The sequence below is a fragment of the Macaca fascicularis genome, chromosome 18, assembly GCF_037993035.2.
Source record: "Macaca fascicularis isolate 582-1 chromosome 18, T2T-MFA8v1.1".
NCBI lineage: Eukaryota > Metazoa > Chordata > Mammalia > Primates > Cercopithecidae > Macaca > Macaca fascicularis.
This window is the reverse complement of record NC_088392.1, coordinates 6,653,877-6,676,100: the sequence shown is the minus strand read 5'-3', so window position 1 is coordinate 6,676,100 and position 22,224 is coordinate 6,653,877. Positions and strand designations below refer to the sequence as shown.

At 44.1% G+C, this 22,224-nt stretch overlaps 1 protein-coding gene across 6 annotated transcripts in view; it reads right to left on the bottom strand.

Annotated features, from left to right (window-relative positions):
* Positions 1 to 4,916: 4,916 nt before the first annotated feature.
* The window catches only part of FBXO15 (F-box protein 15), a 76,351-nt gene continuing 59,043 nt past the window's right edge, over positions 4,917 to 22,224 (bottom strand). For all 6 annotated transcript variants that reach the window (XR_012427395.1, XR_012427394.1, XM_005586455.5 and 3 more), the window contains 2 exons: positions 14,600 to 14,724; positions 4,917 to 5,277 (listed from right to left, as the gene is read on the bottom strand). Coding sequence is in view for 4 of the 6 variants with exons in the window: in XM_005586455.5 (XP_005586512.2) it covers positions 5,008 to 5,277; positions 14,600 to 14,724 (395 nt within the window). In the remaining 2 variants the exon portion in view is untranslated. The remainder of the gene's footprint in view (positions 5,278 to 14,599; positions 14,725 to 22,224) is intronic.

Here is a 22,224-nt window from a genome sequence, read left to right as displayed (position 1 = left end):
TGGACCTTCTGCTATGAGGTCATTATTGGGACAACTTGAGAAACGTGAATGGGGGCGTCTAAGTATGAGATCATCAGAATCAGTTGTGTTGATTTCCTGATTTGTAGTGGCTGTGATTATGTTATTAGGAGACTATCCTTGTTTGTAGCAAATATACATTAAAGTACTGAGAGGTGATGGTGCAACCTGTTAGCAATTTACTCGCAAATGATTCAGTCATTTAAAAAAGAAAAAGAGTTATTTGAACTGCACTTGTAACAGTTGTGTAAGTTTGAGAGTGCTTCAAAAGAAAAATACTAAACATAAATATCAAACTGAACCCCTTGATTTAAAAAAATATATATATTGTCTTGTCATTTAGGAACCTGGAGAAAGACATTTTTAAGTGTATCCCAAAGTAGATTTACCTGTTGTTTTCGAATTGCTAATGTTTGGAAAGCTCTGACCACCTAAATACTACTAGGGTAAACTATTTTCCCCTAAGATCCTTTGCTCCGTGTCCTGGTCCACTTCCCTTTCTCACACCCTTAATTATAGGAGGCCAACAGCACACAAATGTTACTTCTGCTCAGATTCCCACCACGACCTCCCACCTGTTATCCCTGCCTTCACGTTCTCCTGCTCCAGTCCATCCTTTCCCATCTGTGTGGAAACCACATGTCCAACCAATGACAATTCACTTTGGCCAGATGGAGGTGGAGTAGTTTAGAAACAAAATTTTTGTTTATATTCTGATTTATATCTTCCTATTGTTTGAATGTATTACCTCTGTATATGAAAACAAAGCAAAACATTTAAAAACTTCCTGTTATGTAAAGAATCAAGTCCAACTCTATCTGGACATGCTGTTCCCTTCTCAGCACGGCCCAAGCTGTGTCAGGTTTACCTTCCCCGGGCTGTGACCACAGCAAGCCCCTCTCCATGTCCTTTACATGGGGGACACTTGCGCAACCCTGGGCTCTTGTGAAATGGGAGAACTCTGTGAAGAAACTGGCAGCCCTAAAGAACAGGCTTCCTAATACTCATATTTGGAGGTCCCAGTACCAAACGCAGTGCAAGGTCCAATTACTCCAGTGTAGCCATCAACTGACAAGTGGGTCCCCTCGGCAGACCTCCTGCTGCGTTTCTGAGGGCTTCAGTCTTAAATAAGAGCAGACAGCAGAGGCTCCAACAGGCAAGCCTGAGAGCAAGGCAAATAGACTGACAAAGACAGCCTGAATTCCACAAAACAAAGGGCATGGGAAGATGTGAAAACCTTTTTTTATGTTAACTTTTTACTTTGAAACAATTTCAGGTTTATTTAACAGTTGCAAAAATATAACAAAGCTTTCCCATATGCCCTTCATTCAGACTTGCCAAATGTTGACATCACATTTTGATATTAAAGTCAGGAAATGAACATTGACATGCTATAATCTACAGGCCCTCTTGACATTTCACCTGTGGTTCCATTAGTGCCATCTTCTGATCCAGGGTCCCATCTGAGATCACGTGTTGCTTTCATCTGCCCCCTCCAGTCGAGGAGACATTGCCTTTTACCACCCCGATACTTTTAAAGGGGAATGTAGACTACAAGTGCAAATATAAGTGCAGAGTTTCCTTCAACCTGTATTTGTCTGATGTTTCCCCATGTATCATCCTTGTTACACATTTTTGATAAAATGCCACAAAATGATAAGGTGTCTTTCTCATGGCATGATCAGGAGGCAACATCTGCCCACTGCTGACACCGCTAAGCACTGGTTAAGGTGCTGTCCTAGGCTCCTTCACTGTGAACTTCCTATTTTTTCCTTTGTAAACTAATATTATTTTGGGGCAAAATCTTTGAGACTATGTCAATATCTCCTTTCTCATCATACTTTTACCCACATATTTTAGTATCTACTGAAGATTCTTGCCTAAGACTATTATTACTACTATGGTTTTGCCAAATGATTCAGATAAAAACTTTATTGAAAACTGAAATCAATAACCTAGAGATGTGTGCAGAACTACACTTGGCAAACTACAGCCTGAAGGCCAAATTCAGCTGCTGTTTTTATAAATAAAGTCCTTTTGGAACACAACCATGCCCATTTGTGTCCCATCTATAGCTGACTTCACACTACAATGGCACAGTTGAGGAGTTGCAGCAGACACCATATGGCCCACAAAGCCTCAATTATTATCTGGTCCTGGGCAGAAAAAGTTTGCCAACACCTGCCTTAGAGAAAATATCACATTTATAAAACAGACACAAATGCTTCAGAAGGAATTAGAAAACAGAGTTCTTACAAAGTAAAACCCTGACCATCAAAATAAAAAATAAAATACAAAAATGATACAATATTCCATAAAGCAGAACGAAAGACTAAAAGACAGAAGAACAGATGGAAAAGATAAGGCATTTGAGAGAATTAATCCAGAAAGAATCACAGTTCATTAACAAAACTGAAAGAAGCAAAGAAAGTACTGTCAGATTTTTTAAAAATCCAAGACTTAAGTACACAAGTTCACAGATTAAAATGACCCATAATGAACGCAAAAACCTATTCCAAGGCACATCATCTTGAGATTTTAAGATACCAGGAGAGAAGAGTAAATCCTAGAAGCTTCCAGCGACCAGAGAAAGAGAGAAGACCACATAGAGAGGAAGAAAAGGCAAAGTGGCATGAGACACAGCAACAATGATAACACCTGTCTTCAAAGTTCCCAGTGGAAACATTTTTCTTCCTACAGTTTGGTACCCAATTAAACTATCCATCAGACATTTTTCAGAAATTCATAGATTCAAAATGTATCTTCCAGTTATCTTTCTTAGAAAGCCGCAGGAGAATGTGTACCACTGAAAAAAAGGATATGAACCAGGAAAGAGGAAGACAGGATTCCATAAAATGGAGGATGCATGCGGGGAACCCCAGAATGACAGCTGCCCAGCAAGGCTGGAGAACAGGCAGTTCACAGCAAAGAGATGGAACTCCAGGGCTGAAGTGTCCTGGGAGAAACAAAAAGTGGAATTCATAATCTGATATGTTTAAATATATTTAGAAATACAGAGGCAAATATGAGACAGATTTAAAAGCTGAATATTAATATCTCAGACATGTGTAAGTTACGTTGGGACAGGGGTATCTGCTGGCATCTTTTGGTTGTGTGTGGCATGCACACCTGTTTTGATGAGACTCTTAAAAGCACCAAGGCTTTATGAGCACTGCCTCCTCCGCCTCACCCTTCCCCACTGCTGCCCAGTAAACCTCCCTTCCAGGGTGAACTCAGATGTCACCTGAGATTAAGGGACTCCCAGAATCATCAGAGTCTGAATTGCTCCCTGCTTCCTTTGTGCTCCCATAGCTGCTGGTATATCCCTATAACAGTTTCCATTGATTCGACAAGTCATTATTGAGTATCAATTATGGAGCACCTGGCATGCTCCTAGGTGCTGGGGATGAAGCAGTGAACCAGAGTGGTCATTGTCCCTTCTCACAGGACTAGCAGTCTGGCAGGGAAGGCAGGCGCTCACGTCCACAGAGCTCCACTCTGCCATCCCTGGAGGTCCTGGCTTCCCTCCTCCATCCAAACATCATTAAACAGGGGGTAGAGAACAGGGCTCCTTCTCTGGTTCTACTATGTTTCCAGTACTGTCAGGACACCTAGTCCCTCACAATTTAACCCAGGGGGCTCAGGGGGCCTCCAGCATTTTCTCGTGGTTGTATTCCAACGCAGTTCTGTAAGTGGCACTCAGCATCCCTGGCCTCTCCTGACTCCTGGTCCTCATCTGGGCTCAGTGCTCAGGCCAGTGGCTCCTCCCTCCCCTGATGCTCACTTAGCTGGGGCAGACACTCCACATTCCCTCACTGGTGACACCATGAAATAACACAGCCCAGTGCTCACAACATCTGACCGCATTTCAGACTCCTCTCTTCCCCAGGACTTTGGCCCAAGGTCGTGGAGAACAGGAGTGCAGAGGACGGTGTCAGCAGCAGAAATCCTTTTTACTCTCACGTTTTTTGGGGCAAGAACATAATATCTGTTCCCCATCTTCACTTGATTGCTGTCTTCAGGCTCTTTATTCTATACTCTCACACGCTCACCATCATACACACACCTCCAGAGAGAAAGTGGCCGGGTCACTAAACAGGAGAAGAATGAAACACAGAGACGGGCCATGTGCTCATGCACGCCTGAGGAGAAGGAACATGGCGGGATGTCGAAAATCACCTTGGAGGGGAACTTTCAAGTGGGGAATAAAAATATAATCAAAGCAACCAACGCAATCTAAAACAAACGTAGAACCAAATGCCCTAAAATAACATAGGCTTAGATACTTATCACCCCTACTTGAATCCTGATCATCTGTCAATTTTCTTAAAATATTTCTGCAGAGGAAGTTTCGGTAACTCATCCGTCTCCATCCCCACTCACACAGAGCTGGTGTCCCCACTGGACTTGTACCGTGCCTTGCTCTTTTAAGCTATAACTTCCTTACGATCTCGGATACATCTTTCCTTGTGAATGAGGCCACTGGTCTATTTCACTTTATTAAATACCAATATGGCTGCTGACTGTCATGAATGTAGCACTTTCTAATTCTAGTGAATACAATGAAGTTTATATTAATATTTACGTATATTTTCTCATTTGAGTTTCTTACCAATAAAGAAAAAGAAAAACCGTTATAAGAACATACCCCTACACACACACACACACACCACACACACACACACACACACACAGTGATCACAGGATCATTTGCTTAAGCAGAAGTTCTTAGATTTTAATGCAGGGCGGAAGAGAAGTAAATACCTTTTTTTCTTTTTATATGAAGTTTCACTGTTATTTTTATTTTTAAAATTTAACTGAATCTTTCAAACATTAACTTAAAAATGACCCATAAATCATAATTTCTAATGTGAGATGAAAGGCATCACACAGCACTCTGCAGATTTGCTTTATTTTAACTTTCAACACGAAGAACAAAGCCAGTCAAAAATAAACAACTAGATAACAACAATAAATTGCCACCTACTGCTAATATTCAGTCCCAAACCAACGGTTGATTTTTGCGATACTAAGGTAAAGGACCAGGTTGACAATAAGGTATTCTTCGGTCTCTCTGATCCACACCAGCTCCACGTGCACTCTTCCTTCCGCATCGACGTAGTCCACGCTGTACGTCTGTCCCAAGAAGCTAGGGCCATCAGCGGGTGTGGCAGGCGATCTCATGCACACCGGGGAACTGAAACACCAAAAGGGTTTCCCATGTTCATCCAAAAGAGTCACATCCATCATGGAACAACTCTGCAAAATAAACACAGATTGACAAGGATAAAAAGGTCAGTCAGACCTGATTTTCACAGAAAATCGTGCCTCTGTAAAACTGACTAGAAATGCTGCATGTGGCATCCAAATCCAGAATACTGTCATTGGTTTTCCATGGCCTACTTCATAACCTAGACAATACTTGGGCTTGTGTCTCATCACTTAATATTCATTCTCAAATATACACAGGAGCACTCATAGGGCTCAGTTTAGGACTTACTTAGCACTGGGAGCTCAGAGAAATGTGTCACAGATATTGTCCCTGTCCTCGTGGAACTTAAAGTACAGAGGCTACAGATGTGACACAAATCACACCAACAACCAGTCAGTGCTTCCGAGTGTGAGGCGGCATCACTCTGAAAAGCAGTGTGGCTGTGTGCCCGGGTCTTCACGGCCACCACCAGGCCGTCCCCTCCCCTCTTCTGAGAGGCCTCCTGCTTCTCCGAGGCTCTGAACTTCAGCTCAGCACCCCTGCTCCATGCGCATCTCTGACATGTGCCAGCCTCCTGTGTGCCCACTCTCATTTCCAGGACTCTGGCGCCAGTCCTGCTGCCTGCCTCTCCCTCTCACTCTCTCCCAAGTCTTCCAAGTCTCACTGTCATCCCAAGTGATCCCAACATCCGTGGGGACCCTGGTGGAGCCTCAGTATCCTGGACTCTCAACTCCTGAGCTGTTTGACTCCATGACCTCCTCCTCGACTTGACCTCAGTTACTCACTACCACAGTCACACCGCCGACACATCACCTCCCAGAAGTGGTCCACTACCACTGTCAACGCCTCAGGCACCCTGTCTTCTAACTGCCACCTTCATTTTCCAGCTGACTCACCGGACGATTTCCACCACAACTGTACTTCAGATTCACTCAGTGTTTTCACCCTGCAAGCCACGACCTATTAATGCATCCTGAATTACACTTAGCAGGACACAACTGTTTGTCAAAATAAAATGAAACAAGATGAAAGAGAACAGAGTCAGCATGCATTGCACAGAGTAAGCATAAACGTCATTTCATGAACGCTGTTTTCATTGCACATGAATGTGTGGTTTGTATATGCCCATAACGCAGTGGATATGTAAAAAGGCCTGAAGAGCACTGCCCATGGACCTAGCCCACCCACCGGCCAGCCCTTCCTTCTCCCACTTCTTCCTTTCCACTTTAGATTTCACTGGCCTTCGCTGGAATAACACTCTTGCCAATGCACGTACCTCCTTCGTTCCCCTTGTATCACAACTGAGGTCCAGGTCCAGCAAAACCCCAGCCCTGGAGGAGCCCAGTTATTTTCTATCTGTCTGGACCTGAGCACCAAGCACAGCGGGAGGGCTGCATACAGAGCTGCTGGGTGCCCATGTAGCCGCACCATCCTCAGCATGGCCTGAGGGTCCCACCCTGGCTCTCTGGGTGGCTCCCTCTCCGCCTCATGGAACAATGCCTCATCTCCTTCCTCAGCCCTCCGCATCCTGCTAGGAGGGTGCTCTCTGCAGAGGACCTTGGCCTTCACAGAGAGGGGAGAAGGATGTTTTCCTCAACTTCCCACTGCAGATCCACAGCCCAGCTCCTCTGCACCCACCTCTCCTCGCATGTGTTTCTCAACTGCTCCTCCCGGGTGTGGCCCAGTAACCTCCTGCTGCAGCACAGCCCATCTCGCAAAGGCACAACGTCCCTCTCTCAAGTGACTACTTCTGTCCTCCCATCAGCTTTCAGCCTTCAACACATTCAAGTAACTCCCATCTTAGAGAGACAGAGAGAGAAACAGCCTCCCTGGGCCCCATAGATGCCTGTTCTTTGCTTGCTTCCCAGACAGCCCTCTCCAAAGAGCTGTCTCCGCTGGATTTGTCCATTAATACCCATTCACTCCTCAAACCACTCTGGCCTGGTATCCTTTCTCCATCATCTGACCGAACATCTCTTGATAAGGCCACTAAATCTAGTGACCATCTGTCAGTCTGCCTCTCAGCAGTGTTTAGTTTTTCAAGAAAACATGAAGAGTAATTCCACCTCCCCAAATGCATCCAGAACCCACAAGCCCTGTAGCTCTCTACCCACTCCCATTGCTGAGGTTTCTACAGCTTGGTCCTAGGCCCTATTTTCACCCTATGGAATCTCTCCCCATAAGTGGAACTCATCTACATCCACATCCTAAGCTATCACCAACGTGCCTGTGATTCCCAAAAGTTTATCTCCAGCAGAACTTCTTTTCCAAGTTCAAGACCTAAATATTCAAGTGCATACTCAACTTCTGGATCTTTCAAGGGACCCTCAAGTCCAGCAGGACTACATCCAAACTCAGGACTCTCCCAGCAAAGCTCTCCTGGTGCTCCTCATCCCAGGGATTGGTGAAACCATCATCAGTCATCTGGCTGTGCACGCCTGAAATGTGGGCGTCACTCTAGGGGACTCCCTCCTAGCCCTGACGCGCCAACCCTCACCCAATCCTGTTAGTTCTTACCTCTCTTTCCAACAGCTTTACTTCTGTCCGTCTCCATTGCCACTGCCCTAATCCAAGTGCTATGGTCTGAATGTCTGTGCCCCTCAAACCCCATGTCTTAAAATCTGATCACCAATGTGACTGTTTTTAGGAGGTGGGGCCTCTGGGAGGTGATTAGGTCACGGGAGCAGAGCTCTCATGAATAGGACTGAGGTCCTTATACAAGAGGCCCACAGAGCTGTCTCGCTCCTTCCCCCAGGTGAGGACACTGCTAGAAGGTGCCTCCAGGAACTAAGAAGCAGGCCCTCACCAGACACCCATCTGCTGATGCTTTGACCTTGGTGCTTTCAGCCTCCACAACGGTAAGAAATAAGTTTCTAGTGCTAAAAGCCACCCAGCTGACGGTGGTTTGTGACCTCAGGCCAGGCCGACTAAGACACCAAGTGACTGCTCTTCCTTTAAGAAGGCAGCCATCCAGCTCATCCCCCACTCATTCTCCACATTCAGAAGACACACCTTCACAAAACATGAGTCTGAGCATGCCACCCACAGCTTAAAACCCTGAGACAACTTTCCATGTCTCTCAAGAAAGAACCAAATGCCTTCCGGCTACCATTAAGGCCTGGCCTGGCCTCATCTGCCCATCCCACCTCATTGCACACAATGCCACCTCTTGCCATCTGTGCTCCAGCCACACTGACCCTTCACCCTTGAAGACACCATGCCCCCAGCTGACAAAGAGCCACCCAGACTCCCCTGCTGAGAGCTCCTCTCCCCATCTTCTCGTTGTCCATCTCAGCATTCAGTTCAAATACCAGTCCCTTGGGGAAGTTTCCCTGACACTCTCATCTCAACTGACCATGTACCCAATGGGCAGAAACACCAGTGTGTTGAATGCAGAACTTGATGCAGCTGCAGTGCTGAAACCGACTGGGCCCGGCCAGAGCAGGTAGAGATGGATGCTAAGCACCACGAGGGCAGGACTTAGGCCAGCTCAGCTCAGCATCGTGTCCCTGGCCACCTGCATATGCACACCGTCACTGAAGCTCAGCCACTATGTGCCGAATGAACGAATGAGTGTGATAAAATGGGAGGGAGGCGGTAAGAGTAGTGATAGAGATGCTGGTTGTTATTAAACACTAAGGTAGGACAGCAGGAGCCCTAATGCATCAGGGGCAGCAAACACCAGGAAAGAAGAAATGGAAGAGACACTGACGAGGTAAGCAGAGCAGAATCTCACATCTGAATGGGGGAGTAACAGGAACGGAGGTTTTGTCTCCTAATCATTTGCTTATCCATTACAGAAGCAGATGATATGAGGAAGAACAAACGTGCAAATTTTAGACATGTTGAATCCACAATGTCCATGAGGAACCCAAGCCACTAAATCCACCAAGTGAACAGATATAGCTAGGTGGGGGCTTGAGTCAGGGGAGGAGGCACAGTTGGAGATACTGATAATTATTACAATAATATTATGAATGAGCTATATTTTAATTGTGGTAAAATAAACATAAAATTTACCACCTTCACCACTTGTCTTCTATATTTCAGTGGCTTACATACCTTCTCATTGTTGTATAACCATCACTACTATCTCATCTCCAGAACTCTTCATTTTGTAGAACTAAAACTCTGTCCCCATTAAACCCTAACTCCCCACTTCCCCTCCTCCAGCCTCTGGCACCCACCATTCTACTTCCCGTCTCTATGAATTTGACAACTCTAGGAACCTCAATAATGGAGTCATACAGTATTTGTCCTTTCGTAACTGGCTTATTTCCCTTAGCATCATGTCTTCAAAGTTCTTCCATACTGTAGCATGCGTCAGAATTTCCTTCCTTCCTAAGGCCAAATAATACTTGATTGCATGGATAGACTACAGTATGTTCATCCACTTATCTGCAAATGGACACTTGGTTTTCTTCTACCTTTTGGCTACTGTGATTAACGCCTCTATCAATGAGGGTAGATGGTGTGAGCCATGTTTTTAACGTGTTGTATGTTCTAGAAAAATAGTAGTTTACATTCACTATTTTATTTAATTCTAAGGAAGCTAAGAAGTAACATCAAGGATAAAATCTTCTAACGCTTATCTTTTCAGGATGGCTCATTACATGCCATGACTTCTGCCCCATATTCATGTTTTATTAATTGTAATATAAATGCTACTCTTAGATATCAGCAAAAACTGAGCAACTATATACCACTACTTTCACAAGTTATAACTAATCAGATGTGGCCAAAAATGCTGACCATTCAGATCTCAGTATGATCAGGTCAAAGGGTCTCGACTCAATAAATGTATATCTTAGAGAAATTTAAGGAGAAAAAGACATTCCAAACATTGAAAAAATGAGATGGTTTAATAAGTGACTGGCATGAACTGGCTGCTATCTGTGCAGGAGACCCGAGCGAAGCACCAGCCAGCATGAAACATCCTAATCCCTGATGGGAGAGTGCATGCCAGAGCCTAAGGCCCCTCACGTCAGATAAGCTACACAGTGAGACCACCCAGGAACCCCTCAGACACCTGACCTTGCTCCCTGATGCCTTTCCCAGGCGATCAGCTGCAGTGGTCCTGGAACAGCAGTGCCTAGCCCCACACAGCCTGTTCCACAGCACCCACTGCTTCCTGCATGATGGGACCACCACACACAGAGCCTGGGCTGCGAGGAGAACACCAGAGTGGGGAGCAGCTGGGGAAGAAGAAAAAACACCCTATGCTGCAGCCTCACTGAGGCTGAGAACGGGGGAGTCGAAGCCAATACTGAGGGCCAGCAGATGGCTCTGTCCTTGGCAGGCAGCGGGAGCCCTCCTGGAATGGGCATTACCACTGTGGCCATTTTAGAGAGAAGGCTCTGAGGCCTAAGCACCTCTGAGATAACACAGCAGGTGGGACTGCATGGTGCACCCATCTTCCACACCCCACCACCCTGCACGACCTTAGCCACTGGGCTAGCAGTCACTTGACTGTGTTACTTACAACCTCACCAAACCCACCAGCATAGAGATGGTGGTTAGATCCCATGGGAGGAAGGAGGTGGAGCCCTGGGTCCCATTACCTGCAAGAAGGTTGCGGAGGAGAAACGCTGGCAGAAGTCAGGAAGGAGCGGCCGGTGGGGCACATGGGCTCCTTGGTGAGGACGCAGCTCACAGCCCTAAGCCATCAGTGGGTGTCTCAGTCTTTCTGCTCTCCCAATCCCTCTGCTGCCAGATCAAGAGCTGGGAGCTGATTCTCTTCTGAAGCCCTCCTAGTTCTCAAAGTCCAGCGTTCTCCAATTCCCTCCTAACCTAAAACATGGCCTAGCACACGATACGCACATCAAACTCTTTAACAACATCCATAGATACACCAAAATCCAAATTCTTTCCTGAGGGTTTCAAGGCCCCTCCTGACCTGCCCCAGCAGCCTTTCCAATGCCCCCCAATCACTCTCACTCCTGTCCCTGAGCACTAGCCCACCCCAGGCAGGACAGCCAGCTAGGAAGAGGCCCACCTCAGCACCAGCTGCAGCGGCACAATGGGTCTCGCACCCCTCCCCGGGCCAGCTGCCCCTCACCTCTAGAACCTCGCTCCTTATTTCCCATCCTGTCCAAAGCATCTCTTTCTCCACTGGGTTCCTTCCCTAGAAGAAATCACTCCCAATCTTCTGGAGGCGGATGCATGTCAGAACCTCCCACGAGCCTTCCTCCCACTGGCCCTTTCCTCTTTCTCCTCGCAGAGCTTGTTTTCAGTCCTCTCCTAAATCAGTCCCTCGCACCCTGAAAGTCCAGGAGGCACACATCTGAGCAGTCGGCAGACCTCACCCTCCTTGCAGGAGGAAATCTCTCCTCACCTGCACCCCCATGGACCAGTGAACTACGCCAGGCTCAAAACTCAGCGTCTGGGGCTCACCTGCACCCCCACGGACCAGTGAACTACGCCAGGCTCAAAACTCAGCGTCTGGGGAGAGGGCAGCACTTGCACATGTGGGACTGTCCTGTTCTTCCTGAGCTGTTCAGTTGTATCAGCACCAGCAGCCCTAATCAGCCATGCAGCTGCAGGACTTGTCAAGCAAAGTGGCCAGGGTGCCTTTCTCATGGGTCACGGCCACCCACAACATGCTGAGCCACGATGTGCCCACAGCAGGCTCTACTGAACTCAACTGTTCTTACACAAAGCAGAACCACAGAACTCCACTGAAATATCTAGTCTAAATAGAAATTGATGCCAATCTCCATACGGATTTAGAAGTAACATTAAAATAACATCAAAGATGCCAAGGAGTGAAAGAAAAACATAAAAGAAACATACGGGAAAAGCCTCACCAAAAGAAAATCCATCCGTCTGAAATTCTGATAGGCAGTGGGAGGAGACAGAGCAGGAGAGTATTTCACTTTGATTACCTGACTTATACTGAAGACCGCAGCAAGGTTACCTTGAGAGGATAGCCTCGCTGTTCAACATGACTTTGTAAAACAGCATGGTAACCACTTATAGAGCAAGTGTCCTGCATGGATTCAGTACTAACACATGGCCACTGAAAGCATCTTTAAAGTATATTTGATATCATAGCTTGACTTTTTAAAAAAAGGAATAAAAAACTGACCTGCTTATAATGTGATTTTTAAAAAATGTTAAATAATTTACCACATTAAACGTATGATCTGTTGAGTTTTTGCTCCAGAAACTCAAGCTAAAGATACTTTCCACCTGAATTACCTCCACAGCACTAAGTGTTGGAGGTCACTCAACTCTGAGGTTAGAGGAAGGCGGAGATTCTCATGGGAACAGCAGGTCCCAAGGACATCAGAAGTCCTTTCATGACCGCACATCACTTCAAACAACACGACCCAACCAGGCAGCATCCTCCGTCATTATCGTTAATATGTTCTCACTTCTCTGTCCTTCCAGCAGCATCATATTTGGGTGATGCACTTTCTCAGTAGCCTATGCTCTGACAGGCATCGTAAACTATGTAGTAGAAGCTCCTCACCAGAGGTTGTGTCTACAATTTCCAGAAGGAGTAGGGTTTTTATTTTACATTTTTTTAAAAGTCATATGTACCTAAGAAACTTTCTAAGCTTTTCCATGCTTTAAAAAAAGTTTTTAACTCCTTCCAAGCAATTTCTTAAAATATATGTTATCATTTCACTATTCTTAGGGTGATCAGACTCCTGGAGAGAAATATCTGAGCTGCACAGCAAATACAAGGAATATGACATCACTGATCTGACTTTTTATTCTTTTGGGAATTCTGAGGACAGCTTAGTCTTAATACTGAACCCAAGAGCATAAAAGGCAAACAGAAAATAAACCACATCTTCCCTCCAGGCCCAAGGGAGAAGGTACAAGCCTTTGAGCTATTCGCTATCTTTTCCCAAAGCCCATCTGAGAGGAGGAATTTATGGGGAAAACTGTCCAGGGACATTCAATCCATTCCCTACCTTAAAAACTCAAAATCCTGCTTTCAGATCAAGCTGTTTTTCTAAAAACCTGTGCACCTGAGTCACACTGGTTTAGCAACCTACAGAATCACTGCTTGGAGCTCATGTAAAAGTCCAATTTTGAAGCTGTATCTTCAGCTTCTCTGAGAACTTCTATGAGAAATCTGTGAGTGCATCTGCTGCTAAGATGCTATTTAGGGTTAGTCCATTATGTAGCTTAGTCTGCCCTACATAAAGTCCCATTGGAGATTTTGTTTTTAATGATCAGAAGTGGGATAAAGCTTTCTTTGTATAATTACTACATTTCCCCTTTTTCTCCCAATGAGAACTAAACGACTGCTCTCATCTCGCTCTGGACTACCAGAAAACACAGAATAAATTTATTTTTAAAAATTATGCTGACCCTTTCAAAGACCGTCACATTCATATTCTGCCTTTCTTGATCCTCAAGGTCTATTTGATGTGAATATTTTATCTTAGTATCTATTTCTATTATAAGCTTTATTGAAATCTGAAGACAAAGAAAGAAGGTAGGTCTGTTCTCTTAAAGGCATGAAACAATATGGTGTGTGATAAACATAATTTTTACCAAAATTTAAACATTTGCTATGAATAAATAGGATTTGTAAAATATCTCATTGTATCAAATATCAAGTGGCTCAAGGGACAGCGCTTCAGGATAACACCACTCTTGGTCCCGGTCGTCATCACGAACAGTTCTAACAAGGTGCCCACGCACAGCGCAGAATAAAGCCATGTTACAGGAAGGCCCCGCAGTCACAGGAGATTGATCCCACTGGTCCCCGGGACCATAAATATCTTGTTCATCCCACAAAATAAAGACGGAGAGTGACAAGAACCAGGAGCAGCCATGGGCACAAGGACAGAAGACAGCAAAACTGTGAGAACATCTTTCTCCTGTTCCTCCTCCTCCCTCCTTCCCTGCCACTTCCCAACCACTAAATCAACTCTCCCACCCATGTGGCTAATCTTTTATATAACAGTTCAAGGAAATCCCTATATCCTGGACTATGAATTTATAACTGCAAAAAGTTTTAAATTGGTACATGGATGATCAAGATGTTTTGAGTAGATGCTGCCTGCCTGGTCCAACCTTCAGTTCCACTCTCTTTCCACAAAACAGAGGTGCTTTGAGGGAGTAGGGGGCTGTAATCAACAGTGTTCTGAAATGCTGCTGCAGACTATCTGCCCCTCCAACTCTCAGTGACACATGAAAGGTCCTCAATAAGCATCTCATGAGTGAATCCACTGGATGTCAATGGCTAACAGAATGTGCACCAACCTTCAGAAACTAGAACAATAAATCCAGAACTATAAAAGAAACATCACACGTATATGATTATATCATCTACACATATAAACAGACTTTTTATTACATAGAAATCAAGTTACTTGAAGAAAAGAAAACGGTTCTGTTTTTTACCTTTATACAGCCATCCAAAATATCAGTTTTCCACGAGAGGCCAACTTTTCCAATAAGAGGTAGGTGTTCTCTGTTATTTTTTAAATGTATAACAATGAGCTTCACATGTCCATTTTCAATATTTCCTGAAAAGACATAAGATTGTTTCAATCACTGTCTTCCAATGCAGGACAACAAGCCAAGCACGTTCAGTCAGTGACTTCATGAGGATACCTCACCCTGGTAAGTCCTGGCCTCACCGACGGGGACAACATGGGCACAGCAATCCCAGCCTCCGGCTTGAGGCCAGAGCGATACATCTGTGTCCCAGAGACAGCAACATTAACAAGTACCCAGAAAGGTGATGTCAAAGGTGAGTCAGGGGAAGCCAGCTGAGGTGAGCCTGGATAGCCACCTGTCGCTGATGGAAAGGTGGTTGCTGAAGGAAGAAAGGGTTCTTCTGATATGGGTAAGCCAACAGTGCTGGAAACTGGTATCTATAATTACAGAGCTCAAGAAAGCAGGTGGAGAAATGGCAAAGAAACAAGGGGGCTGGAGAGCAGCCGAACATGAAGAGGAATGGAAGAAACTCATATGAAATGAAAAACTCACACGAAAACCCCTCTGCACAGGCTTGTAACTGAGTGAGAGTCCGTGCACATGCCCACCTAGTTGGAGGCCAAACCCTGTGGCCCTCTGCTGCCAGCTCCAAGCCAGCTACGGCAGCCTGGCCACATGGAGGAGCCCTCGCACCCACGCAGCACGCTAGCCCTGCTGCCCTAGGCCTCCTGTGGCAGGGAGAGCCGCGGCACCACTCGGCTTCACAGACACAAGCTTCCTGGTTCTGTCTGAATGCACCCCGAGAAGCGACCGTCAGGCACAGCAACACAACTCATACCCGAGAGTTCTCCAGAGATGGATGTCTGAACAAAGGGAAGGTGCAAGTCACCGGGCAAAGCAGACGGAAAAATCATGGAAAAGAGCAAGTGTTCTCCAGCCCTGGCCTGATTATTTCACAAGACAAAATAAAACCAAAGCCAGGCTGTCTTGGGAGCCAAAGCTCTGTTCTAGAAATGTTATACAGTGTTCTCCAACTTCAGTGTCACCAGGTTATAGCCCACGCTTTGCCAGGGGCCTCTAAGTGAGAGACGACACAGAGGCAGGGTTTCCAGGCCCGCAAAGGGGAGCTCCTCGCCCAGATGCCACGCTGCTGGTTTCTCCTCGTCTTATTTCTGTTCCAAGGACAGAGGCAGCCCACATTTTCCTCTCTACTGCTGAGTAATTAGCAAGAACCGTGTAGCTTCCCTTCCACTCTCCCCAGGCGCAGGAAGAAATGCCAAATGACACGGACCATTCCCGGGTAACAGCTCTACCGTCACCTCATCACCTCGTCACCTCAGCAGGGCTTCACGGAGGCAGGGAGGAAGTGTATGAAAAGCGAGGCCTCAGTGGAGGCACAGTAATCACATTCTGAATGGACCAGATGTGACTCTGCTCTGTCCTGCACTACTGCAGCCATGTGCAAAATCAAGGGAGGCCTCCGACTGGTGCAGCAAAGGCAGGCAGCCGACGGTGCCTACAGAAAACCAGGAGCTCATCTCCCACACAGCTTGTCCTCAGGACACGGCAGAAAATGCACTCCAAAGTGTAGCAGCCACTAACGTCTCAATGGCAACTGTCTGAGCTAATAAACATCAAATCCCTGTAGGAAGCAGAGACTGTTATTTTGTTATTACCAGGTATTCTCCCACTTCAGAACAATTATAACACTGTGGTGTCTCCAAAGGTCAGAGCTCTTTCCGCCAACCCTCTGTAACCACTTACAAGACAGAGAAAGGTTAAGCTCTTCCTACATTTAAACAATCTGCACATGGAACAGATGTGTGAAAGTGTGTGTATATAAAATAGGTGTGTTTTTGAGTACTTACTGTATACCAACCACAGAGTTAGACACTTAATAGCTTAGAAGAATACGTTAACACCTCAAATAATAATATTAATTGGGCATTATAATTTTCTGAATTCACAGGTGATGAAACTGATGCAGGGAAATTAATAGTAACTTGCCCAAGGTCAATGGCAGAAACACGATCCAAACCCTGTTCTGTGTCCAGAGTCTATGTTACAACAGAGTAAGAAATATGTGAAACATACACTAAGTAATTATCTGCTAGCCAGGAATTTATAATGCAGACTCAGATGGTCATGTTTGTTTTCATATTACTCCCAAGAGAAATGTCTGTTAGAAATCAGCAAGCAGAATGCACCGTGGAATCGCCACGGCTTCCCGATACTCGAGGTAATGGCTCAGCCTGTGAGCACCACGCTCAGCCTCCGCTCCCAGCCCTCCTTATAAGCAGGTCATTGGTGATGTAGACTCCTTCCATGAGACACATGTGTTCCTGCAAACCTGGGGTCAGAAATGAGCATTGAGAGAAGGGACAGAATGGGAAGAGCCGTCTGCTGGCAGAGGCAGTGGCAGCGGCCTGCTCCTCATGCTGGCAGGGGCAGAGGTCCAGAGGCTGCTAGTGGTTACGATAGTGGTGACAGTTTCACAAGACAAACCACAGAGCACGGCTTTGCATCTACAAACAGAGTGTGGCTCTCCTAGACCGACTATAAGCAAGTATATCCTTTATTAAATTCCCGTGCTCCTTAAGTCATTCAGAATAAATTCTGTTCTTGGAGACTCTAATCTTAACTTACCAATACAGAAGACCATCTGCAAAATTCAGCAAAATACAATTTGAGGCTCACCATCCTTGGTTTCCAGTGACACTGTACCTGTAAGCATGGCCTTTAGACTCATAAAGACCCATTCCAAACCCTGCTCAGCCATTTACTAACTGTATAACCATGGTCAAGTTCCAAACTCAGTAAAATACGGATACAAATAGCACTTGATAAGGCTTTGTGAGGATGAATGGAACCGGTAATAAATATTAACATTATACAGTAGTTGATTATGTATGCCAAGCTAAGTGTGTTAAGTACCCTCTATGCTTTATCTCAATAATAATATTCTGTCTAAAGACTGCCAAGTGCATTGTCAAGCAGAATGTGGAGATGTGCCATGTTTGTAGACCAGAAGACCCAATATAGTGAAGATGTCCAATTACCCAAACTTATCTATTATAGTTTCACACAGTCACAAGCATAATCCCAACAGGTACTTGAGAAAATTGTTTACAAATAATTAATACTTACATAAATAATGATATTGGCAAGATGATTCTAAACTCCATATGAAAATGCTACGGACCTAAAATAGCCAAAACAATCTAGGAAAGGAAAAAAAAAGTTGACTTCAAGACTTACTATAGAGCAACAGAAATCAAGACAGTGTGGGACTGTGTTTATAAAGACACACAGATTGGCCGGGCGCGGTGGCTCAAGCCTGTAATCCCAGCACTTTGGGAGGCCGAGACGGGCGGATCATGAGGTCAGGAGTTCGAGACCATCCTGGCTAACACGGTGAAACCCCGTCTCTACTAAAAAATACAAAAAACTAGCCGGGCGAGGTGGCGGGCGCCTGTAGTCCCGGCTACTCGGGAGGCTGAGGCAGGAGAATGGCGTAAAAACCCGGGAGGCAGAGCTTGCAGTGAGCTGAGATCCGGCCACTGCACTCCAGCCTGGGCAACACAGCGAGACTCCGTCTCAAAAAAAAAAAAAAAAAAAAAAAAGACACACAGATTGGCTGGGCGTGGTCGCTCACACCTGTAATCCCAGCACTTTGGGAGGCCGAGGTAGGCGTATCACCTGAGGGCAGGAGTCTGAGACCCACCTGGCCAACATGGTGAAACACCATCCTACTAAAAATACAGTGGCAGGCATCTGTAATCCCTCAGGCTGAGGTGGGAGAATCGCTTGAACCCAGGAGGCAGAAGTTGCAGTGAGCCAAGATGGCACCACTGCACTCCAGCCTGAGTGACAGAGCAAGACTCCGTCTCAAAACAACAACAAAAAAAGACACATAGATCAATAAAATGGAATAGATGGGTTCAGAAATAGACCCACACTTTTACAAGCAATTGATTTTTGACAAAGTCATCAAAATGATTCGATGAGCAAAGAAAGTCTTTTCACAAATGGTACAAAAACAACTGGACATCCACACTGGGAAAGAACATCAACCTATCTTCTAATTTACACAAAACCAGTTAAGGACAGATAACAAACCAAAATGCAAAAGCTGAAACCATAACAATGGTAGGAAAAACAAAGAAGAATATCTTTATAACCTGGGATAGAAAAAGTTTTAAAACAGGAAAAAACAACCAGGAAATTTAAAATTGATTAGATTTCATCAAATGAGAAACACTAATTTGTAACACTTACTTTCATAATAAGTCATCAGATGTACAAACCAAGAAAACACGTACTAACAAGTACTAATAAATATGCTATAATGAATTATCTGCTCTGAGTTTTCTAGGTAATTACCACTCAGAAAGGAGTATACTGTTTCTAATGCTTTACCTATTATAAATTCTTGGGGAGTATAACCTGAACTAGACACAGAAAAAAAATTAATATCAAGAAACTTGTTAATATCAAGAAAGAACAAAAAGTCACCTATTTTTGGAATTACAACAATAAAAAGATGATAACATGATATATACAAAAATAACTGAAGAAAAACCCAAAAACATTAAAGAAGGATTTCATAACGAGATCACCTGCACATATCAGGTTCTGCTGCTAAAGAGCTGAACAATTTCATACCTCTAAGGCCCATAACCTTGTTTTCATACCCTTGACATTTTCTATTGTGTCTTACAGAGTAAGCACTGAACAGTTTTGTTGTTTTGTTTTTGTTTTTTGTTTTTTGAGACAGATTCTTGCTCCATTGTTCAGGCTGGAGTGCAGTGGCACGATCTTGGCTCACTGCAAGCTCCGCCTCCTGGGTTCACGCCATTCTCCTGCCTCAGTCTCCCAAGTAGCTGGGACTACAAGCGCCCGCCACCATGCCCCGCTAATTTTTTGTATTTTTAGTAGAGATGGGGTTTCACCATGTCAGCCAGAATGGTCTCGATCTCCTGACCTCGTGATCCGCCCACCTCAGCCTCCCAAAGTGCTGGGATTACAGGCATGAGCCACCGCACCCAGCCAGCACTGAATAGTTTTTAATTGGTATTTTAATAGAAAGTATATTACAGAAAGTCTATAGGATATAGAGCAAACCTAACAAAATATGGAAACATCATAAATAAGAATTTGTTCACAAAGGCAACACAAAAATAAGTATTAATAAATGGAGAAAGATGCAGGATCTACATAAAAGCATTTCTCCAGGGTACTAGAGGGAAACTTAAAAACAAGTATATCTCAGATGTACTGCAGATTTGGTTCTTGACCACAGGAATAAAGCAAATATCACAAAAAAAGCAAGTCACATAAATTTTCTGGTTCCCCAGCGCATATAAAAGTTATGTTTATACTACACTCTTTTAACTGTGCAATAGCATTATGTCTAAAAAATAATATACATATTTTAATTCAAAAATACTTTATTACTAAAAAATGCTAATGACCATCTGAGTCTTCAGCAAAGCATTATCTTTTTGCTGGTGGAAGGTCTTGCCTCGATGTTGATGACCGATGACTGATCAGGATGGTGGTTGCTGAATGCGGCTGTGGCATTTTTTTAAACTTTTATTTTGGTTCAGGAGTATATGTGGAGGTTTGTTATATAGGTAAACTGCATGTTGCAGGGGTTTGTACAGATTATTTCATCACCCAGGTAATAAACATAGTACTCAATAGGTAGTTTTTGGATCCTCACCTTCCTCCAACCCTCCACCCTCAAAGAGGACCTGGTCGTATCCGTTGTTCCCTTCTTTATGTTCATATGTACTCCATGTTTAGCTTTCACTTGTAAGTGAGAACATACAGTATTTTGTTTTCTGTTCATTAGTTCACTTAAGATAATGGCCTCTAGCTCCATCTATGTTGGTGTAAAGGACATGGCTGCATAATATTCCATGGTGTACATGTACCACATTTTCTCCAGTCTACTACTGATGGGCATTTAAGTTGATTCTACGTCTTTGCTGTTGTGAATAGTGATGTAGTGAACACATACATGCATGTGTCTTTATGGTAGAATAACTTATATTCCTTTGGGAACATACCCAATAATGGGATTCCTGGGTCAAATGGTAATTCTCTTTGCAATTCTCTGAGAAGTTGCCAAACTGCTTTCCACAATGGCTGAACTAATTTACATTCACACCAGCAGTGTATAAGTGTTCCCTTTTCTCCACAACCTTGTGAGCCTGTGTCACTTTTCTGAATTTTTAATAATAGCCATTCTGACTGGTGTAAGGTGGTATCTCACTGTAGCTTTGATTTGCACTTCTCTAATGATTAGTGATGTTGAGCATTTTATCATATGCTTGTTGGCAGCATGTATGTCTTCTTTTGAAAATTGTCTGTTCATGTCCTTTGCCCACTTTTTAATTTTTTTTTTTTTTTTTTTTTTTTTTTGCTTGTAAGTTCCTTACAGATGCTGGATATTAGATCTTTGTCAAATGCAGAGTTTGCAAATGTTTTATCCCATTGAATAGGTTGTCTGTTTACTTGGCTGATAGTTTCTTTTGTTGTACAGAAGTTCTTTAATTTAAGTCCCATTTGTCAATTTTTGTTTTTGTTGCAATTATTTTTGGTGTCTTCATCATGAAATCTTTGCCAGTCCTATATCCAGAATGGTATTTATTAGGTTATCTTCCAGGGTTTTTATAGTTTTAGTTTTTACATTTAAGTCTTTAATACATCTTGAGTTGATTTTTATATGTGGTGTAAGGAATTGGTCCAGCTTCAATCATCTGCATATGGCTAGCCAGTTATCCCTCCATCATTTATTGAATAGGAAGTCCTTTCCCCATTGCTTTTGTCTCTTTGTTGAAGATCAGATGGTTGTAGGTGTGTGGCATTATTTCTGGGCTCTCTATTCTCTTCCATTGATCTATGTGTCTGTTTTTATGCAAGCACCATGCTGTTTTGGCTACTGTAGCCTTGTAATATAGTTTGAAGTCAGGAAGTGTGATGCCTCCAGCTTTGTTCTTTTTGCTTAAGATTGCCTTGATTATTTGGGCTCTTTTTTTGTTCCATATGAATTTTTAAATAGTTTTTTCTAATTCTGTGGAGAATTTCACTGGTAGTTTGATAGGAATAACATTGAATCTATAAATTATTTTGGGCAGTCTGGCTATTTTAACAATATTGATTCTTCCTATCCATCAGCATGGAATGTTTTTCCATTTGTGTCATCTTTAATTTCACTGAGGAGTGTTTTGTAATTCTCACAGAATTACAAAATAAATCTCACAGAGGTCTTTCACCTCCCTGGTCAGCTGTATTCCTATTCATAGGTATTTTATTCTTTTTCTCTTAAGTTCTGGGATACATGTGCAGGGCGTACAGGTTTGTTACATAGGTAAACATGCGTCATGGTGGTTTGCTGCACCTATCAACCTATCACTTAGGTATTAAGCCCCACATGCCTTACCTATTTATCCTGATGCTCTCTCTTTCCACACACACACCCCTCGACAGGCCCCAGTGTGTTTTGTTCCCCTAGGTATTTTATTCTTTTTGTGGCGTTTGTGGATGGGAATGTGTTCTTGATTTGGCTGTCAGCTTGG